This window comes from Falco cherrug, chromosome 9, assembly GCF_023634085.1.
Source record: "Falco cherrug isolate bFalChe1 chromosome 9, bFalChe1.pri, whole genome shotgun sequence".
NCBI classification, from domain to species: Eukaryota; Metazoa; Chordata; class Aves; order Falconiformes; family Falconidae; genus Falco; species Falco cherrug.
In genome coordinates, this window is record NC_073705.1 from 41,103,331 (window position 1) to 41,116,565 (window position 13,235).

Genomic DNA, 13,235 nt, shown 5'->3' on the forward strand with positions numbered 1-13,235 from the left:
TGTTATTGACATTAAACTATTATTCAGCATCTGAGTATCAGGTAACGTAATAGTCATATTGTCTTGATTACCTTTAGCATACAAAAATATACCTAGCCAAATCTGAAGGAAATAAACAAAACTATCCAAGTCAGAATACAGCTATTTCTACTTTTCATTCTTTCCATTGTTCTTAAGGTTTCTTTAATGGTGGAATCATTATGGTTAATTGGTACCCTCTACTGGCCAGTTCTGTTAACTACAGCAAAGTAATAAACACGACAATAAATATGAAGAAAAATCAGTTTAGTTGAAAATATTCTCACATTATAACTCCTGAATGAGCTAAAGTATACGTGGTTTATTTGAATAATGTTATAATTTTTTGCCTAATGGAATATATTTTGTGTGTAATGTTGAGAATCATGGTGCAGAGGCACTGTTGCTCTCAGGTTATTACTTTAATGAAATATTATATTGCAATCTAGCATAGAAACTCTTCAAGTTTATGCTTAGATCCATTTAATTAAACTATAGGAACAGTCCTGCTGCTTTTTTCTTTCAGTAATGTGGTGTTACAGGAGAAATTTATTGAAGGAAAGAACTGCATTTTCTGATTATATCAACTATTACCATGAAAACTGATTTGGAAAACTAGCACTTATAACGTGTGGTATTCTGTAATTATTGCAGTTGTATTGCTTTTTCCTACTAAGATGAAGACTTTATAGTGATTCATCTTTTATTTATGTTTTTAAAGATGGAATAATATCAAGCAGGTATATATGCTGGTTTACTCAACTCCTGGTCTTTGATGTCAGTGACCACAGAATGATGATGGCACATGTCCAGAACAGGACAGAGATACTTGGAGATCTATCTGAACAGCTAGATTGTTTTCTTACAGTCAGTCAGCTGTATTGTTTACTGGGTTTGTGTCTGTCATGCGTTGTTTAGAATTCTGTCTTAAGGGGTCCTTTGAATTGTCAGTGGAGGTCATTAGAAGGGATGTGTGCTGTGAAGTTATTTCTCTGCCATTTAGATCATAACTTTGGTAGCTGGTAGTGCGTTTGCAGTTCTTTTTTCAGTATTTGCTCAAGACTGGAGTTCGGTTAAAGCTTTATCAGATAAGATGATGATGGCTGAGAAAGAAAATTCTAGGGTTTTCAGATTAATTTTATCCCTGTTTCTTGTTACATTGGTCTGTAATCTGTGAGTTGTGAAGATATTATAACTGCTTCTGGAAGTCAAGATACTGATAGCAGATAGAAATTTTCATTTCACCTTATTTGCTTAGAGTTAGGAACAGTGGCAGATATAAGGAGAGCACTCTATTGTTACTCATTATCACCAGATTTTTTTCATTCAATTTGAGGTTGACCTTGAGATCTACACCGTGGCTACTTAGCAAACTGCCTGCCTGCATGTAAAATAATGATATTAACAATGCAACATTTTGTAATTGGCCTCTGTTAATAGAGGAGGTGGCAATTCTCTAACCAGTAATAGAACTGATAAATCAAGTTGTTTATTTATTGATGTGTGCAGAAGGGGAAAAGTTGATAACGTATTTGATTCTGTTGGAGCTGTAAAAGACAAGGAAGATGAATCTACTTGTGTTTTTAATACCCAGGTTAAATAAGCTTTGGAGTAGAATATTCTAGGGAATTAAGAAAATTGATGGTGTACCTTCCTTCCAGATTATTCTCAAGAATCTAATGACTCATATCTTAAACCTGAGATACCAAATTTAACTTTAAAGAAAAGCATTTGAAATGAGCTATAATGTGAACACCCTGACACTTTAATGTTTAAAGGGTTGAGTTTTAGAAGTCTAAATGCACAGATCTCAAACCTCATTTTTCTTTTCTTCTCTTTGGCAGGTCTTCAGAAAATGGGACAAAAGACCGGGTGGCATGCAAAGCAAAAGTTGCTATATCAGGTAAGCGACTAGGTAGTCACTGTAATTACAGGAGCAAAGTGGCTGGACAGTAACTTGTAATACAAACTATACAAACCAGATAGTATTTTTAAAGTGTGTATGTGGTTCAGGGGCATAAAAACACAGGTGCCTTTGAAGCACAAGAGAATTTAAGTCACACATGCTTTTGAAGATTCTACCTGGTATTTCCATTATAACTAGTGTTCAAATGTTATTTAGTTAATGCAGATTACATTACTACAGCAAAGGTATAGTGGTATGGCTTCAATGCAAACTAGTAGCAAGAATATTTAACAGTGATTTCCAGTAGGCTGATGCACTGTTTCCCAGCCTGTTCTCAAACTTCAGCACTATGAATTTATTATGGTTTTGCCTATGCCAATAGTGGGTGTTACTACATTCAGCATTCCTGTAGTTGTTCATTGTGGCTGTTCAGCTAGCTTTGCTAACAGATCTGTTTATGCTCCCTGACTTGCTTCATTGAAAAAAATGTATAAGGGCTCACTACCTAAACTGTGTAAGTTAATTCTGCATATTTTGACATATCTTTAAGCAAGGTAACTTCTAGTAGGAGAAGAGTGATGAGCACAAGGTTCAATAATGTTTTCTGCCAACACAGCTGTTTGCAGAATGTGTATCTGTCTTTCCTCCTTATGGTAGTTGGATGAAAGCATCTGTTTGCCTGTCTGTGCTGTGGTTGCACCTTTCTTTGGATTTATAGAGTTGTCTGCAGTGAAGACTTTATGATCTTACAATAGACTTCTGTTGTTTTTAGGAAATCAGAATTGTGTAAGGACTCTGTTTCTAGTATGAAAAAATTCTTTAGGATATGAAACATTTAGCTAGTTTCTTTTGATGGGACAAGAGAATATTGTGTCCTGTTACTAACCTAGTGGCTCTCAAATGAGGTTATGATCCTCAAAAGCATGGCAAGGATGAAGGCAAAGAAGAGAAAGAGGCATCAACTCCCTCATTGTGAACTCAAATCTGTGAGTGCTGGGATGCTTCCATGCCTTGCCCCTCTTCAGATACTTATGTCAGGAAGCCTAGCCAGGTCCAGTTTCCAGCAGGAAAGCCTAAACATTCTTCTTGGTCTCTGCTGGGAGATTTATGCTTTCTATAGCTCGCCTGTTATAAACTCCTTATTTTCCACTGTGTGTGCCTGAGAAGCAGAGAACTGGGGTACATGAGAAGTAGCTGTCAGGACAGGCTTGTTCATGCTTGGCAAGGGCAGGAGCCTCTGGGCAAGGCACGTGATTGGGAGATCCTGAGATGACATTAATACATGCCTCCTGCTTCCTCCTTGTGTTGTCCTCTGACCCATTACCCTGTGTCTATTTAGCTTGCCAAATCAGGCCCTGTTTGCTTCCACAGCTCCAGTATGTTCACATCTGTAATGCCCCATTATTTCCCTGTCTTGCACAATCCTTGTGTACCACATTGGGCATGCTGCGTTTCTCTTCTTGTATGCCGACCTTCAGTGGATTTGCAACTGGAGTTGCCCTGCACGGTTGGAAGGCATGCATGTGCATGTGCCTGCCTTGTGGAGAAGGCAGTTGCAAATACAAGCAGTGTGAATCAGGAGACGTCGTGACTGAATTGTCTGGGAGAGGTTGGAAATGAGGAGTGAGTGGTAGTCTATGCAATATGACAGGGCGTGTGATTTCAGAATTGAAGATACAGAATTTTTTTTTAGGGGAAAGTAATCCATCCACTTATAAATATGTTAGTGTATCATATGGTTAGTACACGCCAGAAACTTAGACTATTACCACAAAAAAGTGTGATCATGTGGCCAACACCAAAAGTTCAGGAACAGCTATGCAGGAGTACTGAGGAATGTACTCCTACAGAAAGCAGCTGTGTCAGATACTGTGTGGGGAGTGCATTCCCTAATCCACAGATTTTCACACTTCTATTATTTTTACTTATTTATCCCCCATGTGTGTGAACAAATTATGTAATTTATGTTATCTTACCAATCAATTATTTTGTCAAAAGACAATACATTAAATGTTGATCAAAAGCATAATCATAATTTAAAGTAATTTGGTAAAGGAATCATTGGCTTTAAATCTGATTAATTGTAGTGCTTGAATGTATCCAATTTGAATCCAGATGGATTTACAGTTAATGATAGCTGAAATTAAGGTGTATGAAAATTGATCTTTGTTCTTGATAAATGGCAGCTCTTTCAATCCAAGAATTGAATTGAAAACTGATTTACAAGGATCATGTTCAACTTGTTCCAGTGATTAACTATATCCTGATGATTTTTCTGACTAAGGTGTAAATTTTTCAGCTAGCATGATATTGAAAGTGACGTGCAGAAGTAATCTTTAATCTAGTACTCTAATTGTTAACAAGACCTATTGAGTGCATTAAAGTTGTCATTCAGAGTTTGCTGTGTGATTAAAGATGAAAAAAGGCTATTATTGTAACACTATTTTCACATATTTATGTAAATTTAAGGCCTTTGTCTTTTAGGAAAGAAATATTCTGTGCATTGTCTCTTGACAGAGACAAATATGTATGTTTAAAGTTTGAGAGAGGTTTCTGTAACTGTTTTAAAGAAACTGTTTCTGTTCCCTTATTTTAAAAAAGTAACTATTTTTCGAAATGCTTACTATGCAAAAGCATCTTTAGAAGTGAAAGTCAGTTTCAGAACATGGTGATGTATTGAGTTTCAGGAAGTTGTGGCAGTCTGAAGTTGTATGCTGGCAGTTCACTGATGAAAATCCATTAGTTGTCACAAATACTTAAAAATAGATGAATTTGCAAGTTTTAAAATTGAAATAGCATGTGAAATAAGATGTCCCATAATATAATGAAAATTAACTTAAATTTAAATTTTTCATTTAATACAACTTCAGAGACAGAGAGACTATGTGCAGTTTCACTTGAGTCAACAAGTTTTGTGGGTAAAACCCTTCAGCTGCACATGACAATCTGTTACCAAAATACCACTACTGTTTTGCGTCTTAGCATACTATATGTGGATTTTCCCATCTGCCTCGTATAAAGATCAACACTGGAGTCGGTGATAATCCTTTATAACAATACTGAAGATTTTTATCAAAAGAGACCTGAGCTAGTGCTGTTCACTGCTGCCATCATGTGTCACTTAATATATTGCATATACTCTTAAACACTGTTGCACTTAAGAAACCAACTTTGGATTTATAAAGCCTCCACTACATTTGTCTTTTAACAGGGACTAATAAGAAATGTTATGTCTAAACCAGAGTCCTTGAAACTGGAGGCAATGTCACTCAGTACTGTGGTGGATTGAGTAGATAAGTTGGAAACTACTTTCCTCCTATTAAAATGACAGGCATGACTTAAAATAATGGTTCTGTAATTGCCTCTCTACTATGGTTCTGAGGTAGAAGGGTATTGCTGAGTTTAAAAAAAAAAAGATTTCTAAACTTTTTATGCCAACTAAGACAATTCTGACTGAGAGTGATCACAAGTGATACGTTCTCTGTGGCTTGCAAAACAGCTTAAGTGTTTGCAGTAGAAGTATCCCAGTCTTTCCATTAAAACAGGAAGGTTTTTTCTGGCAGTTGGATGAGTGGTTTCCAGCACAAGGCAAGCAGAGTTTAAGTTTACATCTGTGCATAGTAATGGGCTCAGAACCTCTCAGAACTGCGTTACACAGCCACTCTGAAATGTTATTTCAGGTACTTCCAAATGAGATTTAAAATACTCTTTATCTTAGCATAATTTCTAAAAGAAAATGACACTTCAAGGTGAACTAATTGATTAATTTTCTTTTGACAGGGATAATAAGATTGAAATAGTTATGCTGTTCTTTGGGTAGATGGTCCTGTTACTTCCAGAACACTGGGAAAAGAAATAAAAAAACCTTTTTTTTGTTTTGATCATAGTTCTGCAGTATTGGCTACAACTTAGTTTACCTACCTTTTTTTTTCCCTTTAGATATTCGAATACCATTAATGTGGAAAGGCTCGGATCACTTCAGCAATAAAGAAAGTATGTAAGATGTAAGGAACTACTCTGATAAGCAATTGCTTTTGCCTGTAAATTAAATGGGATGGGGAAGTCCATACTCATTTCAGCCACTGCTTTGACCTTTCAGTAGGTCCATATTTTACTCTGTTGCATAGTTGCTCTTTAAGTCGTTGGTTGTAGCAAGCTGAGTTAGTTCAAAGTCCTGTGGGTCTATATGCTTAAATCCTAGTCTCTAGAAAGTCCTCCTGAGGAGAAATTCCAGAGGAAGCAAGAGAAGAGCATTGTTATTAAACGGATAGCTGAGAAACTTCTCTGATTATACATGTTGTTCTATGTCTTGTCTACACTTGAGAGAGTGTTTTGGAGGCTGTTTCCAGTGAGAAATATAAATGAAAGTTGTCTGTTGGTGTTGAGTGTATTATTGGATAGTCTTCAAGTACATGCATTTTGCTGTATCATGGAGATTAACCCTAAATCTGTTCCAGCTGTCACGTGGCATTGATTTCACTTTGATTTTCAATAGGGTCAAAGGGGCGAAACATGGCAAAATAGTCTAATCCTATATAGTACATTCATAAAATGATACAGGCTTTGGATCAAATGTTGTTGGTTTTTTTTTCTTAAGACCACTTTTATTAAATAAAATTACATTCGTACTAACATTTCTGAAGATACTAGCACAAACTACACCTGATTATCAGGAGGAAAAAAAAAAAAGTTGAGCGTTTTTCCTCTCTGTGAATGTTGTTCTACCACCCAGAAGCTTTGATTGTTCAATTATAAATCAATCATAAAATCCTGTGATGAAAATTTATGGTGGGAAGAATTTGAGGGCAATTCCTTAACAGTCTGGATTACCATTTCTTCTACTTTTGTTTACTGTAAGCATTTAGTATTGTGATGTGCAATATGGCTAATAAAACATTTCTTTGATTCTCTCCAGAATCACAGCGCTATGCAGTTTTTTGTTTGTTCAGAATGGGAGCTGAGATTTTTGATACAGAGGTGGCTATTGTGGATAAAGCAATAACAGATATCTGCTTTGAAAATGTAACCATATTGTGAGTATGATTTTACTTCCGTTGAATGAAGTACAAGTATTGCTGGGTTTTTTTGAAAGTGGAGGTGATTATGAATAAGATCGGCTGAGGTCCACTAAGTTGTTTTTTTTTCTGTGGGCAAAGGAATCAGTAGAGGTGCTGTTAATTTCAGTGAATGGTGGATCTCCGTCTCTGGAAGGTTGGCTTTTATGTACCTAATGATGCTGGGTGTGGATGTGCCACTTGAACTGTACTACTTTTCATTTTTGCTCTGTGGAAGCATTTTTCTTTATATAAAGAGACAAACAGACTTGTACCTCAAGGACAGAATTAAATTAATACTAAAACCTGAAAGCATTATGAAAGTATAGGCATGGGCGTTGCACCTGGTGTTTTTTAAATATTTATTATTCTGTTCAGCAGGCTACAGTCTCTTCCCGCACATCCTGTTCTGTTACACCTATATGAGCATGTGCTAAGCCACAGTCCTTATAGCTGAAGAACACTAGACAGGAAAAAACTCACTGATCTTTAAAAGCAACCTGGAAAAGAATAGAATTTCTTCTGTAATTTTTTGTTGCTTTATAATTTTGAAGAGAGTCCTGAAAGACACTGAACTCCCCCCCCCCCCCCCCCCCCCCTAAATTTTTTTTTTTTAATGTTAGCAGTTTTTAGATTTGGTCTCCTAAGGAAGACTGAAAGCTTTAAATCAAGATCCTGAAAACTCAGTGGTTGAGCAAGAGTGGATCTTTAAGTCAGATTTTAAACTCTCTTAAAGACCTGTTCAAGTTAAGAGTGGGGGCAAAGATTTAAATCTGCTTCTTCAAAGATATGAGACTTGACCATTATAACTTTCTGTGGAAGACTGCAAATAAACCAGAAAAGGCACTCTAATTTGCCTTGTATCCCCCAAGATAAAGTTTTTATAAAAGCCTTTGGGATGATTTGGTTATGGGCATGTGTGTAATGACATGATTTGTACCTGAAAGAAGAGGTTAGGCTTCTGGTTTGATGACTAAGCCTGAGAACAAGAGAACTGGTAGAACTGAAAACAGAGAAAGCATAGGCTGTGGACAGAAGAATGCTGCAGTAGGTAGTTAAGTGATGAGTGACAGATTTTGGGTTGTGTGATAGGATTTTTTCATTAGTGTGAAGGGGATAGGGTGCAACTAAGATATCTTTAAAACAATTCAATCTGATTTAAGGCCACACTGGGTTTAGATGGATAGGTTTTCAATCATGTGATTTTTGTGTAACAGTAGAGGGCAGATTTAAGTGGTTTTGAATGTCTTGCCTGTGTGTTTCCATAACGTGTTTTTTTTTTTTTTAGTTTTTAACCTACAAGTTGAATTTCCTGTTTGCAGTTGTTTATGGTTTAATTAAAACATCCATCTTATGTCTTCAACACTAAGTTACCGCTGTGTACTCTAGCCTTTAATTCCATATTAATGTATGTCTTCGCCTGAATCTTATGGCATTCCTTCCCTTGATTAGAAATATATGTTATTTAATATATACAGTAGCAGCAGCATTCCTGGGCTGCGTAGTCAGTTTATTAACAAATGCTCTGAAATTTTCCTCCCCCCCACCCCCCTTCAGTGATGAAGCAAGACCAGATTTCCAGGTGAAGGTTGAAGTGTACAGTTGCTGTACAGAGGAGTCTTTATATGTAACAAACACTCCTAAGAAACTAGCAAAGAAGCTTAAAACGTCCCTCAGCAAAGCTACAGGGAAGAAACTCAAAGCTGCGCTGGAAGAAGACAGCATTGAATCCCTTTTGCCTGCTGACCCGGTCATCTAGTAAGCTATATATATTGATATTCTGGTTTTATGTTTTTTAAATACAAATAAGCCAAGTATATTGTAATTTTTTTGGAAAATTGCCAAGAAAGTGATTATTTCTGTACTACCAGAGTGAAAAAAAAAAAAATTAACATTTAAAATAGGAAATGAGAAAGTAGGTGTGAATTCCAACCATGTCGCTCAGCCTTGGGGCCTGGTTCTGATTTTGAAACACACGAGCGGGCTTTACCTTTCTGTTATACAGCTAGCTAGCTGGTAAATTCTCTGTGATTTGCCAACTGTTTAATGTTTTTAGTTTGATCTCTGGAGGAAATCAAGCTTGTACGATCGCTCTGTCTGTGTCCCTCTGCCCATCTACCTCTCCTCCTCCCTTTCCCGTTTGCTCCCTCCCCCATATTATTTTTGTGCCTAGCCAGTTTTGCTCATGCTTGGCAGACAGGTAGACATGTCCAAAAGTTAAGTTGTGTGAGATAAAAAAAGTGTGGTGTGTAGGCAGGAGAAACCTCTCGCCTAATGAAGCTGCCTGAGCTGTTTGTGGTATCTGGGGTGCAAGCTGTGCACATGGGGGCTTGTTGGCTTTTCAGTATAAAACTCTGGGCTGTCAAAGGTGCTTTACAATTACAAGCTGCTTAACAGGAGTATTCTTAATTGACTTTAGCAGGGAATGTTTTAAAATTACTTACTGGTTTTCAGTGTTCATAGAAATAAGTGCTGTTCCCAGTAATTTACCCGTTTCCTTTTAAAAACGATCTGAACTACTTCATTCATTTTTAAATGAAGTTAACTGCTTACTAATATTTCTCAGCTACTTTTAATTTCATTGGGATTTAAGCAGGCCAAGTACCTAAACTGTAAATACTAATAATATTGATTTTTTTTCTAAGATAGCAATTTTTTCAAGGAATTACTTTTTTTTTTGGCAGCTGAACAGTAAAGAATCGATGCCTAATTCTTGCCAGGTGTTGAGTGTGGTCTTAGTCTAGCTTCATAGCTTCATATATCTATTTGCCTGGATCTTAAATGGAAACATTTGAGCATATTCTATCTTTGTCAGACTGATATTACTGTATACTGATATTACTGTTTCAATCAAAAATACACATCTGAAATATCTTATCCACAGAGCAAAGCAAATTTTACCACTAACTTTCCAGTGTGTTTCACCTAATGACAATGTATCTTTCAGTCTGCATCATCTTAGGTGGCTGTGCTTTCCATCAGCTCCAGTTGGGCGATGACATGCTGTCATTAGATAGTTTCCTTCAGATATAACCACTGGCTTATTTGCTGGCCATACTCCCTTGAATACAGATTGCCTGTCTTTTAAGGAAAAAGCATCAGTAGACAATCTAAACAGCTGCTTCCTCCCTTGGGCTTTGCTTTTGTTTTCTCAGTTGTAATTGTATTTTGCTTTCCTCCATCTTGAAGTTTGTTGTTTCTGCTGTAAATAATCATCTCACAGTGAATGTTACTTTCTTAACAGAGTTAAATGAACAATAACATGTTTAATGATGGTTGTGCCAGGTGCTTAAAAAAGATTTTTGGAAAGGAATGAGTTGTTATGGGCAGAAAATAAGACCTTGGTATGTAGCCCTTATAAAGGGGAAGAAATTGCAAGATTACAAGAGATCTTTCAAGTATTCCCAGAGAGTTTTACCAGTCCAGCAGGTGAAATTGAACTGCAACAAAAAAGAGATCTTTCTGTATTATATGAACACCTTTTCTCTGTAGATTTCATTTGTACAGGCCTTTTTCTTTTTAGAGCACACATGGAAGAAAATCTGTTTTCCAAAAACCCTGTGATCCCTCTGTGTGAAACATCTTGGCTTAGAAATCTCCCTGGTTAGTGAGGAAACTGTCAGCCTTGTAACTTTTTGCAAAAGCTTAGTGATAAAGTTCTTTGAATTGTTGCTTAGGCTGGTTAAATTCAGTTATACTGATATTTTCCATACTCTTTATTATCTCTCTTTTCATTTCTATACTCTCTTTTGCCTGCTTAATTTTCTATTCTAACTTAATTTTTTTTTCTTTTTACATTTGTTGTAGAAGGAAAATGTTTAGTGCATTTATACTATTGAATTCCAGAGTAACTAGGTAGCTCTTTGGATAAATCATTGGAGAGAGTCCCTGAAGTGCATGTTTATTCACTTGCAGAACTGGCCTGTGCGTGGACTTGCTGTTACTGCCTTTTGCGTATTGTCCTCCACTGGGCTGGAGGCACAGCTTCAGTGTCCTATGTTTAAATGGGCGAATTCATAGTAGTATTTTGCTGGAAGTACGTAATCTAATCTGATGGCCTTTTACAGTTGGGTTCTTTTTAGTACTTGAAGGTTGTGTTTGTTTTTACCTTTTATTATTTAAGATCTATTTGAAAGGTGAGCATATTACTTTTTTGTTGGGTTTTTTTTCTGACTCACAAATCCACACTCTATATCTGAATGAGTGAACTAAGATTGGGATTTCTAACGTTGGGATTAATATTCTGGAACAGATTCTGGAATCTGTTATTAAAAGATATAAATAAAAATACAACAATAAAAATATATAAAAATATAAGAATAAAAATGTATTAATTAATATGCATTGATAGAAAAGATGATATAGTTACACCTTCCCACGCCAGTGTCTGTGTGGCAACTTTGGTGCCTCTGTCTCTTGATCAGTAAACAGATTTAACAACAAGCCTTTGCCACAGGCATGTTGTGGAGATGAGCCGGTTGGTTTGTTTTCTTCTTTTAATAAAGTTATTACATGGAAAAATACTATAGATATGCAAAGTACTGAATGAGATGCAGCAGGGAGATTATTTTTTGTTATACAAAGAAACTGCCATTTAAGGCAGCTAGCCAATTCTGTGAAATGTAGAGGCAAAATGTTGTCAACAATCCTGATTAACCAGTTCCATTTGAAAATATTTGCAGATAAATCTAGTCTAAATTATATTGTAGGTAGCCGAAAGGAATTACTTATATTTTAGAATGAAAATGTTACCATGAAGCATATTTTAAAAGTGAAATAGCTTTTTTTTTTTCCCCCCAAGGTTGTTGTGGTAATTAGTCATGCTTTAGAAAAAAAGTAACTTTAAAATCAGCACAGAAGTTTTATCTGTGAGAAGAAACTGAACTTTTTGGTACAGTTTAAATAGAATCATAATGTATTGTTCAAATGCATGGCAAAACATAATCCGCGCAGAATCTTTTATTAGGGAGCAGTCTAGCAGGGAATATATGCAAATGCTGATGATTTTTTGTTTGGATTGCCCTCTTGAAACATTTCACAGCAGTGGTTTTTCACCCAGAATGTTATATCATATTTAATTTTCTGTTTCCTGGAGAGAGATGTGTAACAGGCCTCCCTGCTAACAAACTTACTACTCTTCCTCCTCCTCTTTCATTAGTGTTATGGCTAGGTAGCATCTGCCTTGTTCCTCTGCAGAACCAAAGATTTTAAAAACTTATGTTCCTACTGTGCTATTAGGAAAAATAACATTTGAAAAATATTACGATAGAAAACTACTTTTTTAGTGATGTTAGTTCAGTACTGTCTTCTCACCTTTTACACCACTAAGCTGTCTTATGCTGTACTGAAGATATTTTAAGGAACTTATGCTAAATCCTGTTAGGGAGAGTAGTTAGTGACTTTGAGGGGTTTGTTTCCTTGTGAACTTTATTTAAACTGCCATTACCCAGGTCAAATTCTTAATGCATTGCTGGACTGTAAATCTGTTACTCAGTCTGAAGAGTATTTGGGGGAAAAGGTTAAACATGTACCAAATTTATACTAGTTTATTCCAGGAATTGCATTCCACATGCACTGTGTTGAGTTGTAAATGTGACTTTCCCCCCCCCAGGCAAAATCCAAAACAAAGATAAAACATTCTGAAACCTGTAAGCACAATAAGTGAGAGTCCTTTGTGCTACAAAACTGACTGTAGGATCTCTGCACAGATTTCTGGATGTGAAGAATCACAGTATTATATATGTATTTTTTAACAGTGTCTAAATGACTTTATAAAGTGTAGTCTACACGGGCAAAGCGAAAGAGCAGAGTGACATGGAGGACCAATGTAAAGCACTTTTAATTTTTAACCTGTATTGTCAGATAAAGTTTATATCATCAGTTGTTCTATTAACTACAGCAATTTTTGAACCTATTACCAAGTTTAGTTGCTTTAGGCCTAGAAATAAAAGTTGTGAAGTTATTAAAAGTTACTTGGTATCTGACGAGAGGAGAGGCTCTTCGGGGTGCGGAGAGGTTGGACAGCACAGCCTTTATGCCTGGGTTTGGCAGCCTCTGGCTCAGCAGTAAGTGTGAGCCTGCCCAGCTTGTAGGCAGCAGCCACGGAGGTCTCCTGGTTGGCAGGTCCAAGAGAGGTGGCTATGGAAAGAGCCACCTCATGGGGCCTTGTGGTGCTGGCCTGGAAGTTGTGGGGTGGGAGGGAATGGGAGGCACGCACAGGGTGCAGGCAGGAGATAAGGGTATAGGAAGCAGATGAA

At 36.6% G+C, this 13,235-nt stretch overlaps 1 protein-coding gene across 2 annotated transcripts in view; it reads left to right on the forward strand.

Annotated features, from left to right (window-relative positions):
* RTKN2 (rhotekin 2) overlaps positions 1-13,235 on the forward strand; it is a 34,285-nt gene that overhangs the window by 4,653 nt on the left and 16,397 nt on the right. For both annotated transcript variants that reach the window (XM_055719635.1, XM_055719636.1), the window contains exons 3-6: positions 1,863-1,921; positions 5,864-5,917; positions 6,840-6,957; positions 8,536-8,736. In XM_055719635.1, the coding sequence (XP_055575610.1) occupies positions 1,863-1,921; positions 5,864-5,917; positions 6,840-6,957; positions 8,536-8,736 (432 nt within the window). The remainder of the gene's footprint in view (positions 1-1,862; positions 1,922-5,863; positions 5,918-6,839; positions 6,958-8,535; positions 8,737-13,235) is intronic.